Raw genomic sequence first — 24,193 nt, forward strand, 5'->3', positions numbered from 1 at the left:
GTCTGGCCCTGCCAAGGCAACCACGGGCAGGACATGGAATTCAGTGAATCTGGAGCAGGCTGATTTTTAAGCTGATAATCCTATATGGATGTGAATGACGTCTAAATACCCAACCAGGAGGCTGCTGCTGTGGCACAGGAGGTTAAGCCTCTGCCCACAGTGCCCGCATTGCATTCAGGCACTGGTTCAAATGCCAGCTGCTCCACTTCTGATCCCTCTCCCTGTTAATGCAGCTGGGAAAAGTAGCAGCAGATGGCCCAAGTACCTGGGCCCCTGCACCCACGTGGGACACCCAGTATTAGCTCCTGACTCCTGGTTTCAGCCTGGCATAGGCCCAGCCATTGCAGCCATTTGGGGCGTGAACCAGCAGCTGGAAGAATCTTTAAAAAGAAAGGTTCCCCACTCCTGATTAAGCAAAAAGGCGATGACTGCCTCACACAACCAGAGAACTGCAAAATCCAACTCTGCTTCCAGCAGGTGGACCCAGGTGCTCTAAGGCGTGATCCGACGCTGTCTCTACGTGGCCTGAACAAGCTCTCAGTGTGGGCTTCCCCGGCGCGTGGATGTTCAATGGCGTGGCTCCTGAACAACTTGACTGTCACACCCCCAACTCTCCCAGCAGCAGACTTTCCTATGAGGTCCACTTGGCCCCTAAGTCTAATCTCATTAAAGCTGAGAGCCAGGGCTGCAGTTACTGCTGGGCCATAGAACACTGATTGGCCAATGCCACTCCTGGGTCCAGAAGAGGGGCCGCTCTCATGAAAACCACAAGGTTAGGAAAAGGGCGGATTCCCAGAGGAAAACCAGGGTGTGACTGGGAAGCAGCTCCCCGGGGCACGGTCAGGGGCACCGACCACTAAAGAGCAGGGCAGAGTGGACATGCAAAGGTGGACTTGGCCTTCAGCATGGACTGGAGATGTCCAGAGCAGGCAGAGCCAGCCAGCCCTGGGCCAGGCGGGACACAACAGGAGCGAAGACCCAGCTGGGAAGGAAGGAGAGTGCCGAACAGGTACAAACGCAGGGATTGTGGGGAGACTCCCAGACAAGGTGTCACCCGGAACCCCAGGGGGAAAAGCCGTCTCTGGGCAGCAGCCGTGGACGGAAGGCTTGGTGTGCCCGAGATCACCAGGCGCTCACTGCTACCGGCAAGGCTGTTACGGCTTCTCAGAGAGGGCACCCCTGATCCCCTGCACCCACGCAGCACACTGAGAAACCTCCATGAGCACACGCTCTCCCCACTCATCCCCAAGAGAAGGGAAAGAAAGGCTCCCTGTTGGAGGCAGAAATGCCAGTGTGCACCTGTCAGGCTGCCCCAGACGGTGCCGTGGAGACAGAGACTTGCACACGGCCACATCCTCAGACAGGACCTGGATCCTAGTCCAGTTCACAGACACCACGGAGCTGAGGCGGCGGCGGCTCTGCAGCTGCTGTGGGTCTGCGTTCGCGCTTCTGGATGATGGTAGAAGATGCACAGTGCACGTGCAGGTGGTCGGGTTCCCAGATCGGGGGTAACCGGGAGCTCAGGGTCGTGCACGGACCCCAGGGAGCATCTCGCCCCCACCACAAGCATCGGCTTTGTGAGTCGTCATCATCAAAGGGTTCCATCCTGAGGATGTGCAGGCCGGCCATGGCCGCTGAACCAAACTCGAGGAGAGCTCCAGTTACAGTCGAGGCTGGAGCCACCAGGCGGCCCCTTCTCTCTGCCGCCCCCACCCCTCTGGGTCGGGGAGGAATGAAGGCCCGGCTGACTGGTGCATCCAAACCTTGCTTGGAAGAGGGTTTGGTGGCTGACATCCTGTCCATGAATGGGCCGAGCTCTGGCTGATCTGCTTGAAGACTCCAAGCCCGAGAGGGTGAGAGGCTTCTTCCCTCTGCCCGAGGCCGACAGAGGCATCCGGTGTTTGCTTCCCGGATTGCGGGGGCAGCCTGCACGCCCAGGATGTGTGCTCCGTGAGCTGCACGCGCAGGGAACAAAGACCCTGCAAGTCATCAAGCCGTGTGCAGGGTCAGCGTTGTGGCGCAGCGGTTTCAGCTGCCACCTGTGATGCTGGCACCCCCTGTTGAGATGCTGGCTCGAGTCTCTGCTGCTCTGCTTCCGACCTGGCTTCCTGTGAAGGGGCTTGGGGAGGCACCAGAGCCGGCCCAGGTGTTGGGCCTCTGCGCCCTACATGGAGACCCAGAAGCAGTTCCTGGCTCCTGGCTTCGACCTGGTCCAGCACTGGCTGTTGCAGCCATCTGGGGGTGAACCAGCAGATGGAAGACCTCTCCCTCTGTCTCTCCATCTCTCTATCTTTCAAATAACCCAATATTTAAAAATAAAAGATGTGTGAACAAACGGGACATGGGGGAAGACTGCAAGGGTGCTTCAGGAAGTGGCTAGAGGAGAGGCCTTGCCACGGGGGCCCGCGGGGCCACCCCAGCGGCTTGAGGACAAGAGCCCCTCAGAGCGCCTCGCGGAGCTGCCGTCCAGGGACGCCTTGGGAGAAGTCGTCTCCGAAACGGAACTCCAAGACCAGAAGGTGGCGCCAAAAAATAAACGGGGGAAATTATGGGGAAAAGGAGAAAATGGCTCCGAGCGCGCAGATGCTGGCTCTGTGAAAGGTGTCGCGAGGACGGTGTTTGTTTGAAGGCTGCCGGGGAAGAGGATGCACTTGATGACGGGGCAGACGGACAGGGCGCTGGGCTGACTCCCGGGGGAGCTGTGGGTGAATCTGGTGACGGGGACGGCCGGGGCTGCTGGGAAGTGGAGAAAGAAGGGTCCCCGTCCTGGGTAGTGAGGACGAAGGGGAGGAGGCGCACGGTGGTGGCGGTGATATTCTCTGATTGCCTCAACTCACTGCTGCTGCTTTTTTTTTTTTTTTTTTGAATTTTATTTATTTACTGAGAGGCAGAGTTAGAGAAGGAGAGACACACAGAGAGAAGTCTTCCATCCGCTGGTTCAGATGGCTCCAATGGCTGGAGCTGGGCTCATCTGAAGCCAGGAGCCAGGAGCTTTTTCTGAGTCTCCCACGCGGGTGCAGGGACTTGGGCCATCTTCTACTGCTTTCCCAGGCCACAGCTGGATCCGAAGAGGAGCAGCCGGGACTCGAACCGGCACCGCAGGCGGAGGCTTAGCCTACTACACCACAGCACTTGCTTCTAAGGAGATTCATCCAACTACCTGTGTGGTGCTGAGCTCAGGGGATTAAAGGAGTGTTACACAACATGCATACAGTGGCAGAGTGACATCCACCAAGGTTTTGAAATTTCCATTGTGACAGGCACCTTGTTATTTTAAATGTATGCTCAGCACTGTTCACTTAAAATTTCACAGTCATAATGCAAGTGAAAGAAAGATGGAAGACGTAAATCCAAACATAACACTAAAACAATAGCTAAGAGGGAGGGGCGGCGGGGCCAGCACTGTGGCACAGCAGGTAAAGCCGCCGCCTGCAGTGCCAGCACCCCATATGGGCACCAATTTGAGTCCCAGCTGCTCCACTTCCGATCCAGCTCCCTGCTGTGGCCTGGGAGAGCAGCAGAAGATGGTCCAAGTCCTTGGGCCCCTGCACCCATGTGAGAGACCCGGAAGAATCTTCCAGCTCCTGGCTTTGGATCAGTGTAGCTCTGGCCATTGCGGCCATCTGGGGAGTGAACCAGCAGATGGAAGACTTCTCTCTCTCTCTCTCTGCCTCTGCCTTTCTGTAATTTTGCATTTCAAATAAATAAATAAATAAATCTTAAAAAAAGAGAGTAAGGAGTGGATAGAGAGAGGTTGGTCAAAGGCACAAAGTTATAGCCAGACAGAGGGAAGAAGTTCCTGTGCCCTCAGAGCCGTAGGGCGACCAGCTAACGGTCATTTATTGGATGTTTCAAAATTGCTGAGAGAGGATTTGCAATGTTCTCACCACAAAAAGTGTCTCATGTAATACACAGGCTAATCCCCCTGATTTGATCATTACACATTGTATACGTGTACCAAAATATCACACTGAACCCATAAATAGTTACCATTATGTATCCATTTTTAAAATAGCTCTGAATGGATTAAACTTCCCTATTAATAAAAGTAGAAACTCTCCACTTGAGTCATAAAACAAAACCAAGTGGAAAAATAAACCCAACAAGCCCAGCTCCAGGCCCAGAGAACTATCTGAAAATCAGCATCACCATGAGACAGCGACAGAACCAGAGAAAAGAAAACGCGGCTGAGTGACGATCAGTCAGAACAGGCGTCCGCAGAGCCGGCTGACTGCTGAACCACAGCCGGGAGACACCCTCGCACACCCCACTAAATCCAGCGGTGCGCTTTGCTGTCCCACTGAGCGGCAGCGCCGCCTGCTCAATCGGGCCCACAGAGCGTCAGTGCCCAAAGTACCAGGGGGGAGTGCACTGGATGGGCTCCTCCTGCCAGATGGTTTTCAGCCTCTGGGCCCAGGACGCCACCATGGCTTTTCTTTCTTCTTCTGATGCGTACTCAGGAGCAAAACTGATCTGTGGGGCAAGGACCTGAAATCCACAGAAGTGCAGTGCGCCATGCTGGAGCCACAAAGGAAGGAAAGAACCCGTTAGGAACTTGCACACCATACGAGAAAGTGATCAGAGAGGGTGTGAAACAGTCCTTCCACACACTGTACATCAACCCTACTGCCAGAGGCCGCTGAACACTGGCTTCCCTAAGACCTTAGGGTGGGGTGAAGAGCTTGGGGCAGGGGTCAGTGCTGTGGGGCAGCGGGTTAGGCCACGGCCTGCAATGCCACCATCCCCTATGGGCACTGGCTCAAGTTGTAGCTACTCCCTTTCTGATCCAGCTCCTTGCTAATGCACCTGGGAAAGCAGTGGAAGATGGCCCAAGTCCTCGGGCCCCCGCACCCACATGGGAGACCCAAATGATGCTCCTGGCTTCAGCCTGGCCCAGCCCTGGCCATTGTGGCCATTTGCAGAGTGGACTAGCGGAAGAAAGATCTCTGTCTCTCCTTCTCTGTCTGTAATTCTGCCTTTTAAATAAGTAATAAATATATATTTTTTTAAATAAAAAAGAAGTTGGTGCAGCTTGAATCCTCAAACCGAGACTCAAGTGTAATCTTTGTTACTGATTCAGACACCAAATGTCACAGTTTTCATTCATCAGGCAAATTACAGTGCATTCAGACTAGGGATTATTCTAAAATAAGCTATTCTAGTTGCAATGTGCCACCATGGAAGATTGTTCAAGATATTTATTGAAATGAAAGCAATGGATTTTAAGCAGTATTGGTGGCATGCCATTTATAGGAGAATAAAGAACTTAATAATAAAAAGTCTCTATGTATATACATATATGGGCCCTAGGGAAGTACAACATTTATTAAAAGTGATTATTTCTGAGAAGAGAGATTAAGTGGATGGACTTTTTTTTTATATTTCACATCATCTCATTTTTCACAACAGTATATACTTCTGCAAAATTAAAAAAAAAAGGTAAAGATTTTTCAAAAGCAAAAATTTAAGACTGGATGACAATACATGAGAGACCACCGGCCCGTGGAGAGATGGCACTCAGCCTTCAAACCCCACACCTGCCTCTGACCTCAGCACCAGGTGGTCAGTGACCAGCCACACCCCATTTGCTACATCTCTTTTTCTCAGACAACATGACTTTGTCACTAGAAACCAGCTCAAACACTGTAATCAGGATCAGTCAGAGAAATCAGTAAACAGACTGGGTAAAAAAAAAAAAAAAAAAAAAAATCTGAAGTCAAAGCCTGCATCCATACACAAGTAATCTTAGAAGATACGACTGCGGTGGCCTTGTGGGGCAGTGGGTACAGTTGCTGCCTGCAGCACTGCCATCCCGTATGATCACCGGTTCTACTCCCAGCTGCTCCACTTCCCATCCAGCTCCCTGCTAATGTGTCTGGGAAAGCAGTGGAGGACGGTCCAAGTGCTTGGGCCCCTGCTACCCACATGGGAGACCCAGATGAAGCTCCTGGCTCCAGCCTGACCCAGCCATCTGGGGAGTGAACCAGGACATGAGAGATCTCTCCCTGTGTAATTCTGACTTATAAATAAATAAATAAATAAATAAATTAAATAAATAATAAATAAATAAATAAAATCTTTAAAGAAAACAGAAGACAGAACTGGAGGGGGCTGGCACCGCGGCTCACTAGACTAATCCTCCACCTTGCGGCGCCGGCACACCAGGTTCTAGTCCCAGTCGGGGCGCCAGATTCTGTCCCGGTTGCCCCTCTTCTAGGCCAGCTCTCTGCTGTGGCCCGGGAAGGCAGTGGAGGATGGCCCAAGTGCTTGGGTCCTGCACCCCATGGGAGACCAGGAGAAGCTCCTGGCTCCTGGCTTCTGATCAGCGCGGTGCGCCGGCCGCAGCGTGCCGGCTGCGGCGGCCATTGGAGGGTGAACCAACGGCAAAAGGAAGACCTTTCTCTCTGTCTCTCTCTCTCACTGTCTGCTCTGCCTGTCAAAAAAAAAAAAGAGAATTGGATGGTCCCATTACAACAAAGGCAAGTAATCAACCTAAAGATCTGTGCACACTGCCCACACAAAGAAAATGTAATGTTCTGAAGACACAATGGGATTAATTTCACTGACAAATAATAAAGACCACCGACATCCCAGCAGACTCACGGGCAGGCAGTGAACCGGAGAGCTCACAGGGAGGGGAGCGAGCTCACACAGGCGGCTCTGCGAGCTCCGCTCCCGCCTTGACAAACGTCCCTGCGCAGCTCTCTGGGTCTCCCGGGTCAGGATCCCCCATCCCACCCCCAGCTCACATTCACCGTGGACACCCGTGGCGGCCAGAACTCCTCCTGCCCGCTGCCTTGCCCTGGGCAGAGAGAGCCACTCCTCAGGCCCAGGGTGCACCGCAGGCAACATGAGGAACACCTGGGAAAGCAGGCCTAGGAGGGGCTTGGAGCTGGCAGGGTGGGGAAGCTTGGAGTCCCAGGAGGAGGGCAGGGAGGTGGGCTTGCTTGTGGGCTCTTCTGCCCCCAGTGGGGGTCAGCACGGCTGCAGAGGCCAGCGTGTGTGGGGGTCAGCATGGCTGCAGAGGCCAGCGTGTGTGGGGGTCAGCACGGCTGCAGAGGCCAGCGTGTGTGGGGGTCAGCACGGCTGCAGAGGCCAGGTGTGGGGGTCAGCAAGGCTGCAGAGGCAGCCCGTGGCCACTGGGAATGTAGGGCTCAGGGTACCTATTGCCAGGGCCTAACAGGCGCTGCCTTCACCAAGCGCCACTGGAACCCATGGGGGCAGCTCTGCAGCTGCACCACTGAGCCTCCTTCATGCTCGCGCGCGCTCGCTCTTGCTCTCTCTCTCTCTCTCCCTCTCTCTCTCTCACACACACACACATACACACACCCCTTGGGACCAACCTAACCCAAAATTCAGTTCTGTGCCCTGCCTCCGTGGATTCAAGCAATCGCAGGCTGAAACTATTTGGAAACCAAACTGTGTCTGTCCTGAACACGCAGAGGTGCTTTTCCTAGTACTGTGCCCTGAACAGTAGCTCCCAGCAGCGGCTCTGCAGTGCTGACACTGCCTGCGGGGACTATGAGTAACCCAGAGGTGACTTCAAGTCTGCAGGTGCACATGTGTTGGTTCTAGACAAACACTGTCCCATTTTAGCCAAGGGCCTTGAACACCTGTGGATTCTGTATCCGCAGGGGCCCTGGAGCCCACTCCCACGGACACCCAGGGACGGCTGTGTGTTCACCTATGGGTCAGCCTTCCCACTGTCACCAGGTAAACATGACCATGGGCAAAATGTTAGGATTTTCTGTATCCGGACGGAGTCGAGACGGTGTGGAGAGGCAGCAGGTGCAACGCCGCCCCCGCCCCCCCCCCCCCCCGAGGCCTGCGTACCTGGAGTGGCCACAGGAAGTACCGGAAATCGCCGCTGGCCCCGGTGCGTGTGTACATCTCAGCCGTGCCTCCTGTGGTCAGGGAAAGCAGGGCTAATTTACCCTGCAAGAGAGAAAGCAAATGCCAGGAGACGGCAAGAGTGCCGCCTGACTCCAGTCCCCAGGACTGCAGCGGCCAGGAGGGAAATGTGGGGTCAGGTCCCGCACGGATGCGCCCACACCACACTCCCGTCCCGGGCAGCCCACCCACAGGGCCCAACCGCATCCTAGCGGTCGGAGCCACCGCACCGAGAGAACAGAGGCCAACACACGTCCAGACTTCTGGCAGGACGTGCGTGCCAGGGGCACAGTGTGAACGGCTGAGGAAGGAGGCGGGCGGGCCCAGCGCACAGCAGCCACTCAGGGAATGGAAGTGGCATTCGTGGTGCAAGGCAGGTGGTGGTCCCTGGGTCTGTTTTCCTTCTATGTACCTCTTTCCTGAGGTGGTTTTAGAATTTAAAAACTTCGCTTATTTTAGTAGGAAATCACTTTTGTAAGAAGTTCGTGGCCCGGGAGCTGTTGCTGTGGTGTAGCAGGTTAAGCCCCCGTCTGCAGCCCCTGCACCCCACGGGGCGCCGGATGAGTCCCGGCTGCTCCACTTCTGACCCAGCTCCCTGCTGATGGCCTGCGTATGCACCGCACTGGAAGACGGCCCAAGTGCTTGGGCCCCACACCCATGGGGGAGGGCTGGATGAAGCACCTGACTCAGGGCCCAGTCCTGGCTGCTGCAGCCATCTGGGAAGTGAATCAATGGAATGAAGATCGCTCTGTCTCCTTCTCTCTCTCTCTCTCTAGCTCTGCCTTTCAAATATATAAATCGATTTTTTAAAAAAAGAAATTCGTTGGCACCATGTGTCATGCATCTACCTGTTCTAGGCATGCCTCCCCCTGCAGTGCAGGTGACTCCATGATCTGTCTCACAGGCAGGCAGGTGCCCTCATGCAAGGCCAGGGCTGGACTTTGTATAAGATGGCCCCTCTGGAGCCAGGGCTGGCTGCTGGTCACCCATGTCGAGTCGCCCACATTAGCCTTACCCAACACCTTGCCCCAGTCCCTACTTTGTCACGAGTGCAGTGGCTGTGCGCGTGCCTGGATCTCTCCCCCACGCCAGCCAAAAAGCTCCAGGAATCTGTCAATAATGCTTTTCTCAGCTACATACAGCACCACAGTGGTTTGCACACGGATTGTGCTCCACCAGCACTCGCTGAAAACAAGAGAGCAAACTGGAACTGGACAGGTACCCCACTTCCACCCGCCCTGTCATCTGCAGGAAGCTTTATGCCAGCGTACATACCTTCAGAAAGCCAGCATCGTAGATTCCTGGGAAGTCAAAGGCGAACCCCTGGCACAGCACCCTGTCCATCCAGCCCTTCATGATTGCTGGCACGCTGAACCAGTACAGCGGGAACTGGGGGCACAACACCAGGGAGAGATGAGCGCTTGTCTCCGGATTTCACGACTCTGTCTGGGGGTGCAGAATGAGCCCTGCTGTCCTAAGCACTGGGCAGGAGGTGGCAAGCCACACGGTCAGCTCTGAGGGGCGCAGCGTGGCCGCAGTAGGTGGGGTTGACAACGGTCCTGCTCGCTGTGATGGGCGGCTCTGCACACATACCATCACCCCCCCACACACACCATCACCCCCCACACACACACACCATCACCCCCACACACACACACCGACAGCCCCTTGATGCGGCTCCGTGGGCAGCCAGGGAGAGCTGAGAACTGGACAGTAGCTTTGGGGCAGTGCTCTCTGTGCCTGGGCCAGTCAGGGGCCAAGAGGAGGAGTGTGGAAAAGAGCTTGCCCCTCCGCGTGCCTGGGGAGTTGCTGCATGTGGGAGTCAGACCGAGGCGCTCCAGCTGCGTGGATGCCACACAAGCCAAGGCTTTTGCTTGCGTTCTACACACCAGCAGGAAGACCTAAGTCCTCCCTGCTCACCACAGGACCCCCACCACCACATCCAGCGTATCATCTAGAAGGAAAATGCACACAGGCAATAATCTCCCATGAATGGTGGAGGCCCATGTTTCATGTGCTATCAACATAAACCAAACTCGGGACTTGACACTAGAATTCAAGCTCCGTGACCTATTGCTGTGTGATGTGGGTAAGTCACTTGACTGCTCTGTGCCTCCCCTTCCTGACTCATCAGACAGGGCTCCTAGTCCTGCTGGGCTCACGGGATGCAGGTTAGGACCCAGGGACACATGAAGGTGTCCAGGACTGAACAAGTGCCCAGTGAGTCATGGCTCTGACAAGAACAGCAGCACTAGGAGAAGTGATGAGCAGACCTTCTGTGAGTGCTGAATGAATGGAAAAGCGGCAGGAGGGGTGGGTGGCACCTGCTCAGCTGAGCCAAGGGGATGGCTGAGCTCAGTGCTGCCGGTGCACGTGGGCCCTGGGTGCTGGCCTGACTACTACGTGTGGACGATAAACCCCAAGGTCACCCAGGTCTGGGGCCCGGTGAGTCCACCCACATCTGCTGAGGATGGAAGATTGCACAGCACTTCGACCAGCTTAATGATCAATGCTGCTCAGTAAGAAGGGGTGGCGGCAGGGAGGCGAGGTCAAGGGGCAGCCTGGGCTGGGGAGGCAGCAGAGGTGCTTCCCCCCCCCCCACAGGGTTACTTTACGAAGGGCTTGGGAACCCCACCAGTCCTGGACACACTGGGAAGTGTCACATGCCCCCTGCTCCCCTCCCTGCACCCCCCATGACAATGGTGTCCCTCCCACCCCTCCCCTCAAGCAGGGCTGGAAACACGGACACTCTCTGCGGCCATCAGGTCCCTTGCTGGGAAATCCTGGGTCTGGGAACCCAGTGCCCGCACGCAGGGACAGAAAGCAGAGCCAGGTACAGGGAGACGCAGGTGGGAGCTCCGGGAAGGGAGCAGAGGCACTGAGCCCCGGATCTCTGTGCCTGCAGCCCAGCCTCGGCCGGGGGGCGGGAGCGGGGATGGGGGCCCAGGGCCTGGATGTGTCCCCCGGAGTTCATGTGCTGGAAGCTGAACGCCCAGTGAACAGTGTCAGGACCTAGGACCCTTGGGAGCTGATCAGGCCAGGATTCTGCCCTCAGGGACTGGTTAGCGCTCTTATCTCAGGGCTGGGCTAGTTATCAGGAGAGCAGGCTTGTTATCAAAAAGCGAGTCCAACCCTCTGGCGCTCTGCCTCCCTCCATGGCACAGGAGAAGGGGCTGGCCCTTCCTGGCCTCCAGAACTCTGCCTTTTCTTTAGAAATGCCCCGGTCTCCAATACCACGTTACAGCAACTTGAAAGGGACTAAAGCGAGACCCCAGGCGACCACAGCCTCGTGAGAAATGCCCCCTTTCTAGTTTCAGCTGGGTTTCTAGCAACCCAGTGCTCCCGAGGCACACCTGCTGCCCTAGAGGCCCTGGCCACTGCGCCAGGAAGGCCCCCGAGTGAGGAAGGGCCCCCTGAGTGAGCGCGCCGGAGGCCGCTCCCGGGGCCAGCTCTGTCGAACAGTTTCTGAACAAATGCTGGGGAGGCGGCAGATGTGTGTGCGGGCAGCAGCCAGTGAGAGAAACGGAAGAGTCTCCCCTGACTGATCGGTGTGATCGGGGCAGGGGCTGACAAGCACTTGGGTGTAGCGCGCTGGCTCCCGCACAGTCCTAGCTCGTCTGGGGCTGGGCACGGAGGAGAAGGGAAGCAGCAGGACCTGCGTGGTTCACTCCTTTCCTGCACCATGCTTCCGATTGCTCGGGCGTCAGCGTTTGGAGTGATACTGGCCACACGGACTTCTGCACCCAGCCAGAGGAAGTGCTGGAACTAGGTAACCTGTAATTAGGTGTCCTGACCAAGTGCAGAAGCGTGCGGAAAACACGGCCCCGCTTCGGAAAGCGATTATCCTAGGATGAATCCGACTCGACATGTTCCCCAGAGGGAAAACAAACCTGAAAAATCACCAGATCTGCTTCCTGAACCTTCTTCTGCTCCTCAAGGATGTCGCTGGTCAGACACCTCTTCTTGCAGGCTTCGTAGGCCTCCACCCCGTAGCTGAAGACCTCAGGGTTAGAGACGGCTCCTGGGGAGAAACCGGCCGACTGCTGTCACTCCCAGCAGAGCACGCGGGGCCCATCCCAGCAACCTGAGTACCCGGACTCCTCCAAGCAAGTCAGCCACCCGCTGCGACCCAGCCAGCACCCAGGCTCCAGGGCAGCTGCGGAAGAGAAAGCCCGGGAGGGCCCTGGCTGGGCACGTCCTGCCTAGCGCGTCCTGAACTCCACACGTGTCAGCTGTCCTCGGAGCAACGGGGTCACTGTGGCTCCCATCTGCCGAGAGGAGACTGAGACTTGCGAGAGGCTTGGTCAACCCCTCAAAGCCACGGGGCTGACTCAAGGACAGGAGTGAGCCACTCCACCACCTGGGGTGCACAAACCCTAGGTCACTTTGGGAAGAGTCACAGGAACAATTTTAAAAAATTTAGGATCCTTAGCAAGCAGGTCATTTCAACCTGCTTGCATTTGACTTTCATTCAAAGAGTGCTCCTATGTATAAAATGCCACTTAAGTGAGTGACTACTACAGGCAAGAGGCTGTGTTATTAGATGGGCTTCTGGCTGCCACATTACGGGAGAGCCTGAGACCCCCTCGGGCCCTTCACATCCATAGTTGTCCCTCAGTGTCTGCGAGTGACAAGTTCCAGACCCCTACGGACGTCACGTCCACGGCTGCCCAAGGTCCTTACAGAAAACGGCCTCGTGTCTGCACTGAACTTCCGCAATCCCCCTGACCACCTTAAATCCTCTCCGGAATCCCTTGATGAAAACGCAACGTCAACAGCTGTACAAGGCGTTCTAGCGATGGTGTAAACAACTGCATCTCTACTGTTTAGGGAACAGTGACACCAAGAGGAACCCACGTGTGCTTGGTGTCTGCAGCTGGGTGCCCACGTCAGTGAGATGTGCGGCCGTGGGATCTGAAGGTGCAGAGCGCTCACTGTGTACCCAGGGCTTCGCACCTGCACCTGCATGTGTGTTTGTTGATACTGGGATCTATAATGATCCACACCAAAAGGGTAGGGCTGTGGTGCAGGACTGAGCAGGTGGGAAAAGATGGCACATTTTATATCCTGGTACCTACATCTTTAAATATGTTTTGACATTAACTGTGTGCACCATTATTTCTTTGAAAGTCAGCAGCACCATATCCCAGCAGTCTCTCTGTTTCTAGTCCCTGCTCTGCCCTTCACCAGGAGAAGACTGACTCCTTTAAAAAGACGACAACAAAGACAAGGACGTCGGCTTATGGCCATGAGTCCTGAATATAGAAACCAGAGAGCTAGTTATCACAATCACAAACAGAAGGAACTTAGGGAAGAGTGTTTGCAGATGGTCTGTGTATCTGGAAAGCCCCAAAGAGTCAGCTTGCAAGTCTTTCCACACAGTAAGAACTAGTAGTGGTTGACTGCACACACACCCACACACAAACAATCCCCTCACAAGACAACCAACCACTTAACAATAATGACAGACAAGCTGCCTGAAGAAAACGTTTACATAGACGTGGGGCTGGCAAAAAGACCTGGACAAATGAAGTCACTCCAGCACAGAGTGCCAATTCTTCCTGCATTCACCTATGAATGGAATGAGACCACAGCAAAAATACCATGGGTTCCTTGTGATTCTGAAAAGCTAATTCAAAAGATCTCATGAGAAAATAAAGCAAATGTACTTACGAAAAATACAAAATAAGGGAAATGAGGGTGACTTAGCTCTGAGATATTAAAAACATTGTGGGGCCGGCACTGTGGTGCAGCGGGTAAAGCTGCCACCAGCAGTGCCAGCATCCCATATGGGCACCAGTTCAAGACCCGGCTGCTCCACTTCCAACCCAGCTCTCTGCTGTGGCCTGGGAAAGCAGTGGAAGATGGCCCAAGTCCTTGGGCCTCTGTACCCATGTGGGAGTCCTGGAAGAAGCTCCTGGCTCCTGCCTTTGGATCAGCTCAGCTCTGGCTGTTGTGGTCATCTGGGAAGTGAACCAGCAGACACCCCCCCCCCCCCCCGCCCCGGCTCTACCTCTCTCTGTAACTCCATTTTTCAAATAAATAACATAAATATTAAAAAAAGATGGTTCAAGTCCGTGGGAGACCTGGAAGAAGCTCCTGGCTCCTGGGTTTGGATTGGCCCAGTTCCAGCCGTTGTGGCCTTTTATAGAGTGGACCAGCAGATGGAAGTGCTCTCTCTCTCTCTCTGTCTCTGCCTCTCTGTAACTCTGCCTTTCAAATAAGTAAATAAATATTAAAAAATTGTTTGCCAAAATAATTAAGATCATGTGCTACTGAGTCATGAATAGACAAGGGAAAAGCAAAAAGAAAGAGCAGAATGCCATTACAAGGGGGAACTGTTTAAAGGCTTATTTGCTCACTTAAAAGGCAGAGAGGGAAAGAGAGAAATCAATCTATTTGCTGGTTAACTCCCACAACAGCCAGGGCTAGGCCAGTCTGAAGCCAGGAGCCAGGAGCTTCATTCGGGTCTCCACACATGGGTGCACGGGTCCAGGCATTTGGGCCAACTTTCACTGGTTTCCCAGGCACATTAGCAGGGAGCCAGATCAGAAGTGGAGCAGCCAGGACTTGAACTGACAGCTATTTAACCCACTGTGCTACACACCGGCCCCCAACATGAGAATTCTGATTTGAATGAAGGTGCATTTTAAATTAGGGGCAAAAAAGCTGGGTCTGGCAGGAAGTAGTGATCAGACAACTGGGTCGGTACTTGCACAACAAACTGGACCAGTTCCTCAAGTTCTACACAGGAATAAAGCTGAACTAGATCAAATATTTAAATTTGAAAAGTAGAACATATCAAATATCAGAAGAAACTATAAAACATTTTTTATAATTTACATTTTATGTAAATTATATCCAGAACTCATAAACAAAAAAGACTTTTGCTAAAAAGTCAACTAGGGGCTAGTGCTGTGGTGTAGTGGGTGAAGCTGCCACCTGTGGTGCTGGCATCCCATATGGGCACCAGTTAAAGTCCCGGCTGCTCCACTTCTGATCCAACTCTTGGCTGTGGCCAGGGAAGGCAGTGGAAGATGGCCCAAGTGCTTGGGCCCCTGCTCACACGTGGGAGACCTAGAAGAGGCTCCTGGCTCCTGGCTTCGGATCGGCACAGCTCTGGCCATTGCAGCCAGCTAGGGAGTGAACCAGTGGATGGAAGACCTCTCCTTCTCTCTTTCTCTGCCTCTGCCTCTCTGTCACTCTGCCTTTCAAATAATAAATAAATCTTTACAAAGTCAACTAAATAAAAGTAAATAAAGTCCTGAGTAGAAAACGCCACCATAAGGAAAGCAAAAAGCAAACACACAAAACAAAACCCAAATGAGGAAGAAACACTGGCAGGTAGGTGTTTGGTGAGTGGCTACGACGCTGCTCGGGGCCCCTGCGTCCTGTGCTCCAGTGCCTGGGCTTGAGTCCCGGGGAGCCGCTCCACATCCACGTCCAGCTTCCTGCTAATGCAGACCCTGGGAGGCAGCAGGTGTCCTGACACCGACGTGGGACACCTGAACTGGGTCCCAGCTCCTGGTTAGACCTGGCCCAGCCCCAGCTGTTGTGCGCATCTGGAGAGTGAACCAGCAGGTGGGAGGCTTCCCTCTGTCTCTGTCTGCCTTTCAAATAAAATGACAACAAATAAACAGCTTAAAGCCTTTCCAATTCATATTCTACACTGTAGACTACTTTTAATATATAAAGAGTTCTTTAAAATCAGTAAGAAAGGAGACCAACTAGCTACCTAATGGGAAAATGAACAAAGCATATGCAAGAAACAAATACTCTGTTAAAATATTAAATTTTAATATTTTTAAATGTTTATTAAATTTTAATTAAGTATTGCTGTTCTGCCTTGTTCCTATAAATGAACATTAATAAATACAAGCATTAAAATACTAAGCTTTACTTATAATGCAAGAACAAATTAGAACGATAATGGGAGACCATTTTCTCACTTGCCAGTCTGGTATTCATCAGAAGACTGCCGGTGACAGTGAGGAAGTGAGCACTCATAAGCCCTGCTGGTGGGAGGGTAAACCGGCACAGCGTGCCTTCATCCAGGAACACGAACAGTGGACAGACGTCCCCTCGGTCCGGCAAGTCTGCTTCTGGATACACTTGTGTACACAGCCAAACACAAGGCCTTGAAGACACACTGAAGCTCTGTTCCTAACGGCAAAGGACCAGACACGACCAAACGTGCCCTGTAGTTGGGGACACAACACACTTGTGCAATGGAGTACTGCAGACAGCTATCACACCGAGACCACCTCTGGAGGACACACGGCACCAGACACCGGCTCCCTGCCGGCAGAGAGACAGGCACGGCAAAGAGACGGACACTGCAGACTCCTTTAGCCTGATGCTCAGCTTTCCTAATTTTTTTTTTTTTTTAGTGAAAAAACACAAAGAAGGAAGTTTCCCAGATGTAGAGCCCTCTCCCCCTGCCTCACCAGCGATGTCTTTCCTCGTGGCCCTCGGCTCGAAGTCCATGGCGTACAGGTCGGACACGGTGACGGCGCAGCCCTGCCTGCTCAGCTCCTCCACGGCCACCCGCTTCAAGGAGCCGTTGAAAGACTTGGGCTCCTGGTGGGCGTAGACGATCAGCACCTTCTTACCTAGAGCGGGAGCAGAAACGGTTCTCCTCGAAGAGCAGTTTCTCTGGGTCAAAATTCAGTGAGGACTAAGATGAAAATTAAATGCTTAGGTGTGTGAATGTGGGCGAAGCCAAGAAATACCATGGTATTCTTTTCCATGGGTCACAGTTTAAAATAATGGATTTTTTTAGCCAAGTATATCATACTTGGTTTTACTAAGACAGACTGAGTATCCATTATCTGAATTTGCATAGGACCAGCAGTTTTTTGGGTTTTGGAATATTTGCATGGATTTTTTTTTTTTTAGGTTGAACATCCTAACCCAAAGATCCAAAATCTGAAATGTTCTAAAATCTGAAACTTTCTAAGTACCAGTGTGCATCTCAGATTTCGGATTTTCAGATTAGGGTTGCTCAACCTGAACATAATTATATCTCCTAAAACAAACACCTAGGGACAGGGTTGTGCTACAGCGAGCTAAGCCACGGCCTGCAATGCTGGCATCCCCTATCAGAGCGCCAGTTTGAGTCCCGGCTGCTCCACTTCCAACCCAGCTCCCCATTAATGTGCCTAGGAAGGCTGTGGTTGATGGCCAATACTCGGGCCCCTGCCACTCATGTGGGACATTCAGATGGAGTTACTGGCGCCTGGCTTCATTTTGGTCCAACTCTGACCATGGCAGCCAGCTGGGGAGTGAACCAACAATGGAAAATCTCTTTTGCTCTTTCTCTTCCTCTCTCTGTCACTCTGCCTCTCAAATAAATAAATCTTTACAGACAACAACAACTAAACCATTTAAAAGCCTGGTCTAACATGAAGATCCTCTGTGAGACATTTTCCCCTTAACACCAAGATAGGAAGGGACTGGGATTAACCTGGGGTGTTAGCTACATGGGCAGGTGTCAGCACCTGTCAGCCTGCACAGTTCTGCTTCCATCCACTGAAATCTGACACTGAAGCCAAACAGGAAGAAACAGGCCCGCGGGCCCAAAGGGGAGGGCAGGGCAGGGCTACCAGGAGCCCACGTTGCAGTGTTGTACTGTTGCTGGAGAGGAGTCTGAAAGAGCCAGGTGCTACGGGCGCTGGCTGATCAGTAACAGCCCTCACCTCTGAAGCAGGATGTCCCACATGCAAATTACAGACTGAGTTCTTCGGGGACACAGCTCGGTGGCTGGTGCAATGAAACTCGCCCATAACACCTGGGACCAGTTCTTGATGTGACCTTGGCCGTGTAGGACCTTGGTAAGAAAACCATCATTTGTTTTTGTTGCTAGTTTGAAAGAAACACTTTTGGGCATTCAGCTGTGGGTGAAGGTCGAATTGCATGCACAAGATTAATGGTTAACATTTTTATATTGCTTAACAGACTAAACTCTACCAGGGGCTTAATAGGAAAATGGACACAGAGGAAATACACCAATGTTCCTCGGTTAGGGCCAGTGTGGCCTGCAGGGGACGCTTCTCCAAATCTGGAGACATTCCTGGTCAACACAACAGGAGAGGAGTCGCCAGGGGCACCACCGACCCACCTGAACACTGCACGGGACAGCTCCGCTAATCGGGCCCAGAATGTCAGCAGTGCCAAGGCCAAAAAACCTTCATATAAACAGTAAATAAAGTGCATTTATATGTTCTAAAACAAAAGGATTTCCATGTTACACTATCACATGAAAAAAGGAAAAATTATGTGTGTAGGGAGTGGCACTGTGGCATAGTGGGTAAAGCCTGCAGTGCCAGCATCCCATAAGAATACCAGTTCAAGTCCTGGCTGCTCCACTTCCAATCCAGCTCTCTGCTATGGCCTGGGAAAGCAGTAGAAGATGGCCCAAGTCCTTGGGCCCCTGCACCCGCATGGGAGACCTGGAAGCAGTTCTTGGCTCCCGGCTTCGGATCAGTGCAGCTCTGACTGCTGCAGCATTTGGGGAGTGAACCAGCAGATGGAAGACCTTTCTCTCTGTCTCTCTCTCTCTCTCACTGTCTGTAACTCTGCTTTTCAAATAAATAAATAAATCTTAAAAAAAAAAAAAGGGACCGGTGCTGTGGTGCAGTGGGTTAACGCCCTGGCCTGAAGCACTGGCATCCCATATGGGCGCCGGTTCTAGTCCCGGCTGCTCTTCTTCCGATCCAGCTCTCTGCTATGGCCTGGGAAAGCAGTAGAGGATGGCTCAAAGTCCTTGGGACCCTGCACCTGCTTGGGAGACCTGGAAGAAGCTCCTGGCTCCTGGCTTCGGATCAGCGTAGCTCCGGCCGTTGTGGCCATCTGGGGAGTGAACCATCGGATGGAAGACCTCTCTCTCTCTGCCTCTCCTCTCACTCTGTGTAACTTTGACTTTCAAATAAATAAATAAATCTATAAAAAAAAAAAAAAGAAAAAAAAGAAAATGAAGCTCCGTATTTGGAATATGACTAAATGGATTCATCAAACAAGCAAAAAGAGACAAAAAATAAAAAAAAAAAACAGAAAAGGATACATTTAAACAAAATTGTGTGTGTGTGTCCACCAGCATGATAAGCAGATGCAAAACTAAAGATGGAATCAAACTCAATTTCCACCCACAGCTCCCCAGGGTGTAACTTGGAGACTATTTTTTTGTGTGTGCCTACTATGTCCCAGGGATGATTTTGGGGACTGGAGGCACAGCCAAGGCCGGTGAGGCCTGGCCCCTCACTCTAAGGGATTTAGATTCTGGGTGCAGGTAGAAATAGACAAAACAAGAAAGACAAAACAAGGTAACTGCAGACAGAGGCCCATCTTAGAAACAAAATGGGGTTCACACAAGTCTGTCCCTGCTGTTTGAACTGTTCATAGTAAACAGCATAGGATCCCACTTCTGGTTTAAAGCCCGCCTCTCCCATAAGGAGTCCTTACCTGCCATGGCGTGGGGAGATGTATTCCTTCTCTGTGTTCCAGGCAGCTGCCCTCTTCTGGGAACCCAGCAATCTGTTAAAGACAACAAGAGTGGGAGAGGCAGGGAAGAATGTGCTGAGTCTAGGCCACGCCTCTGCTTGGTGAAGATGATATGCGTGGACTCCAGTCCCAGGTCTACGCCAGATTCCAGCCTCCCGCGAATGTACACCCTGGGAGGCATCAGGTGATGGCTTAAGTACAGGTGAGACACCTGGATGGAGTTCCAGCCGCCTGGCTTCACGCTGGCCCAGTCCACGCCACTGTGGGAATTTGGGGAGTGAGTAAGCAGGTAGCTCTCTCTGTGTCTGTCCCTGTATGTGTGTGTCTATGTGTGTCTTTCAAACGAATAAAAATAAATAAGTAAAAATTAAGGGGAAAAAAGGCTTCTCAAAAGAGGCATGGAATCCTTGATGATTTAGATTTTGCAGTATGTCAAAATTGATATATATATTTATATATAGTTTTTAAAGATTTATTTATTTGAGACACAGTTACAGACAGAGAAAAGAAGAGAAAGAGAGAGACGATGGCCGGCGCTGTGGCTCATTTGGCTAATCCTCTGCCTGCAGTGCTGGCACCCAGAGTTCTAGTCCCTATTGGGGTGCCGGATTCTGTCCCAGTTGCTCCTCTTCCAGTCCAGCTCTCTGCTGTGGCCCGGGAGGGCAGCGGAGGATGGCCCAAGTGCTTGGGTCCCTGCACCTGCATGGGAGACCGGGAGGAGGTACCCGCCTCCAGGCTTCAGATCGGCGTAGCGCTGGCCATAGCGGCCATTAGGGGAGTGAACCAACGGAAGGAAGACCTTTCTCTCTCTCTCTAACTCTACCTATCCAAAAAAAAAAAAAAAATGAGAGAGAGAGAGGTCTTCCATCTGCTGGTTCATTCCCCAAATGGCCACAATGGTAGGAGCTGGGCTGATCCAAAGCCACAAGCTTCTTCTGGTCTCCCACACAGGTGCAGGGGCTCAGGCACATGGGCTGTCCTCTACTGCCCTCCCAGGCTATTAGCAGAGAGCTGGAACAGAAGAGGAGTAGCCTGGACACAAACTGGTGCCCATATTGGATGCTGGCATCAAAGGCGGAGACAACCTACTACGCCACAGTTCATATATATATAATATATTGACTTATTTATTTATTTGAAAGGCAGAGTCACAAAGAGGACGAGGCAGAGAGAGGTGGGGAGAGGGAGGGAGGGAGGGAGGGAGGGGGAGGGGGAGGGAGAGGGAGGGGAGAGAGGGAGGGAGAGGGGGAGAGAGAGGTCTTCCATCCACTGGTTCACTTCCCAGATGGCCACAATGGCTGGAGCTGCACCAATCTAGAGCCAGGAGCCAGGAGCTTGTTCTGGATCTCCCACGCAGATGCAGGGGCCAAGCACATGGGCTATGCACTTCCATAGCAGAGAGCTGGATCAGAAGAGGAGCAGCTGGGACTCAAACTGGCGCCATATGGGATGCCAGCACTGTAGGCGGTGGCTTTACCCGCTACGCCACAGCACTGGCCCCTATGTATGTTTTTTCTTCCTTCCTTCCTTCCTTTTTTTTTTTTTTTTTTTTTTTCCCAAAGTGACCTCAGACCCTTCCATGAAGGCAGACCCAGGAAGTCAGTGTGGGTAGGAGGCAGAAGCTGTGCCTTCTCAGCCTTCCTGGTTCCCGGGGTTGTCCCACTGGCTAACAAAGGCAGCGGAGCAGCTGAAGGGCAGGGATAGCAGTGAGCCCCCACCCGCCTCTTTCCTGACCCGAAAGTACGGGGGCTGGGTTTAGACCCCTCCACCAGAGCTCTCAAACGTTCCCTAGGCCAGCGGAGACATCCGCCTCTGAGGGCCTGGGCCAGATTCCGGCTCTGCTTTTGTGCCTGTGGCTCCCGTCCCGAGCCCCTGCACCTACGTGTGCCCACACATCCATCCCCGGCAGTCGGGGCCACGGTGGTGTGTGCCTGGTGGTCGGCACGTGCCAGCACTCTGCAAATGCCAGTTCTCCCCAGCCGGCCTGAGGCAGGAGGAAGGCCTGTGTCCGCAGCCCTGGCTGGCCACAGCCAAGAGACGGGCTTCACTCCAGGAGTCGCAAGGCGCTGGCCACAGCGTGCTTCAAGACCTGCTAGGCTCCTGCCCCTCCCCCGTCCTGTCTGTGTGAGCCTGTGGTTTTAACCAAGTTAGCTGCACCCTTCCACTCAGAATCGGCAGATGAGGGGGCCAGGCTGTCTCCAAGGGACCTCCACTATCTTCATGGGCCCTAAGCCAATGGGCATACATTATATAGAACCCCTGTCCAAAGCCGGCGCTGTGGCTCACTAGGCTAATCCTCCGCCTTTCGGTGCCGGCACACTGGGTTCTAGTCCCGGTGGGGACGCCAGATTCTGTCCCGGTTGCCCCTCTTCCAGGCCAGCTCTCTGCTGTGGCCCAGGAGTGCAGTGGAGGATGGCCCAAGTGCTTGGGCCCTGCACCCCATGGGAGACCAGGAGAAGTACCTGGCTCCTGCCCTTGGATCAGCGCGGTGCACCGGCCGCGGCGGCCATTGGAGGGTGAACCAATGGCAAAAAGGAAGACCTTTCTCTCTGTCTCTCTCTCTCACTGTCCACTCTGCCTGTCAAAAAAAAAAAAAAAACTTAAAAAAAAAAAGAACCCCTGTCCTGTAACAGGCACCCCCATAGGAGGACCCCATGAAAAAACGAAAAACAGCAAGACCTGAAAAACCCCGTGCACTTCCTGAAAGCCGGTGTCGCTTCTGGGCACCCCGCCTGGCCTCTCGGACGCTTCACTGTCGCTTGCCAACCAAATAAAATGTCTGCTTCTTTTGGCCTTTTCCTTCCATACGAAGCTGAGGAAGAGAACCCACAAGACTCGCTCCGGTAACCACCCTCCCCTCTGCATCAGGGAACAAATGTGACTCAAAATTGGGCAAAGGACAGGCACGGACATTTCTCCAAGATGATTCACAAATGGCCGTCAGCACGAAACAACGAGATACCACCTCAGACCCTCTTGGAAAGCAACTACTAACACAGAAAGTGACAAGGAGGGTTGGCAAGGACTTGGAGAAACTGGGCCCCTTTGCACGCTGGTGGGACATAAAATGACGCACCTGCTAAGAAACGCAGTTGAGGTGCCTTGAAAAAATACACATGAAGTTACTGTGCAAGTCAGCAATTCCACTAAGGTAGCCACCCGACAAAGCTGGAAGCAGAATCTAAAGAACCCTTGGTTCACAGCTGCAGCGTGCATAAGAGGCAAAAGGTGGAAGCAGCCCCTGGCCAGGTGGTTCGGCCATGGGGTGAACAAGACAGACGAGAAAGGAACTTTAAACTCCAGGTGTGGGTGGAGGGGAAGACAACAAACAGTCCTGGGCGTGCTGAGTGACCGCGACAAGTCAGTGATGGTGGCGAGAGAGTGAAGCACTCCACGGGGAAGATGGCAGGGGTGCACCTGCTGCTAGACGGTGGTCCGGGAAGATGTCCCTGGGCAAAGACGAGGAATGGTGATACAGAACCAGCCAGGCAAAGATCTGCGGGCACAGGGGGCCAGGCAGGAGGAGCGGCAAGTAAGGGCCTACGGCGGGAACTGCCCAGAAGAGTTCAAGAACCAGCCGGAAAGATGACTGTGGCTTAACGAGAGCGGCGTGGTGGGAGACGCGGTCAGGAGGGTGCGTGGGCGCTGAAGAGGCGGCTCTCAGCTGGCAGCACGGAGGATTTTACGTTCAGCGCAGCAAAGGCTCTGCGACCTCTTCAGCAGGACAATGTGACTGACTTCTCTTTGGCTTTTTTTTTTTTTAATATTTATGTATTTATCTGAAAGAGTTAAAGAGAGAGATCGTCCACCTGCTGGTTCATTCCCCAAATGGCTGCAGCTGGGCCAGGCCAAAGCCATGAGCCAGGAGCTTAATCCAGGTCTTCTATTTGAGTGCAGGGGCCCTAGCACTGGGCCATCCTCTGCAGCTTTCCCAGGCCATTAGCAGAGAGCTGGGTGGAAGTGGAGCAGCTGGGTCTCAAACTGGCACCCATATGGGATGCCACACTGCAGGCAGTGGCTTTCTCTGCTATGCCACAGTGCTGGCCACTTGACTTCCCTTTTAAAGAGGTCATCAGTGTTGGGACCAGCATTGAGGCATAGCAGGTAATGCTGCCGCTGCAGTGCTGGCATCCCATGAGGGCGCCGGTTCGAGACCCGGCTGCTGCTCCACTTCTGATCCAGCTCTCTGCTGTGGCCTGGGAAAGCAGTAGAAGATGGCCCAAGTGCTTGGGCCCCTGCACCCACGTGGGAGACCCTGAAGAAGCTCCTGGCTCAGCTGTCGCGGCCATTTGGGGAGTGAACCACTGGCTGGGAGATCTCTCTCTCCCCACCCCCAACTCTTTCAAATCAATAAAATAAATCTTTTTAAAAAGAAAAAGGTCGCCAGTGTCACTGCAGCCTCTGGACACACCTCATCCTGAGAGTCCCAGAGCGAGGGCCCAGGCACCCTGGTTTGGCCGGAAAGGCTTCCTGCCATCGCATTCTCCAGGGTCCCCAGGTCTCTCCGCTCCCTGCTGTCTGGCTTGGACCAGCTGACTACTGCGGTCCCATTCCTGGCCACCAGAGGCATGAGCTCCTGACTCCTCACTTCATCCAGTTCTCCCTGGGGCACAGAGCAAGAAACTGAGGCCAGGCAGTGAGCGCCTTGCTCGAAAGAGTACAGAAAAGCCGGCAAAGACCACAAGCCAGCCCTGGGAGTCCAGAGCTCTTCCTGTGGGCCTCGGCTGCTCCCGAGCCCCCATCCACAGCTCCGGAAGACCCCTGTGCTGGAGTCTAGGCAGGCACCCAGGCCCACAGGAAAGGA

General features: G+C 53.4%; 1 protein-coding gene and 1 long non-coding RNA gene across 7 annotated transcripts in view; one reads left to right on the plus strand and one right to left on the minus strand.

The window, feature by feature from the left end:
• NQO2 (N-ribosyldihydronicotinamide:quinone dehydrogenase 2) overlaps nt 1-24,193 on the minus strand; it is a 39,753-nt gene that overhangs the window by 11,356 nt on the left and 4,204 nt on the right. For 3 of the 6 annotated variants that reach the window (XM_008274279.5, XM_051855922.3, XM_002720966.6), the window contains exons 2-7: nt 19,351-19,422; nt 16,338-16,502; nt 11,781-11,911; nt 9,166-9,279; nt 7,834-7,935; nt 3,797-4,518 (exon numbers count right to left, since the gene is read on the minus strand). In XM_008274279.5, the coding sequence (XP_008272501.3) occupies nt 4,342-4,518; nt 7,834-7,935; nt 9,166-9,279; nt 11,781-11,911; nt 16,338-16,502; nt 19,351-19,357 (696 nt within the window). In that variant the 5' untranslated portion in view covers nt 19,358-19,422 and the 3' untranslated portion in view covers nt 3,797-4,341. Of the gene's footprint in view, nt 1-3,796; nt 4,519-7,833; nt 7,936-9,165; nt 9,280-11,780; nt 11,912-16,337; nt 16,503-19,350; nt 19,423-22,068; nt 22,203-24,193 lie in introns of those variants that run through there. The other 3 variants (XR_016234376.1, XR_016234375.1, XM_070074487.2) reach the window with 2 other exon arrangements.
• LOC149126857 (uncharacterized) lies at nt 17,584-18,034 on the plus strand. Its single transcript, XR_016234378.1, has 2 exons — nt 17,584-17,723; nt 17,848-18,034. It is a non-coding gene; the product is annotated as an uncharacterized LOC149126857 (long non-coding RNA).

Source organism: Oryctolagus cuniculus, chromosome 5 (genome assembly GCF_051225735.1).
Source record: "Oryctolagus cuniculus isolate XC-2025 breed Fujian yellow rabbit chromosome 5, ASM5122573v1, whole genome shotgun sequence".
Lineage (NCBI taxonomy): Eukaryota > Metazoa > Chordata > Mammalia > Lagomorpha > Leporidae > Oryctolagus > Oryctolagus cuniculus.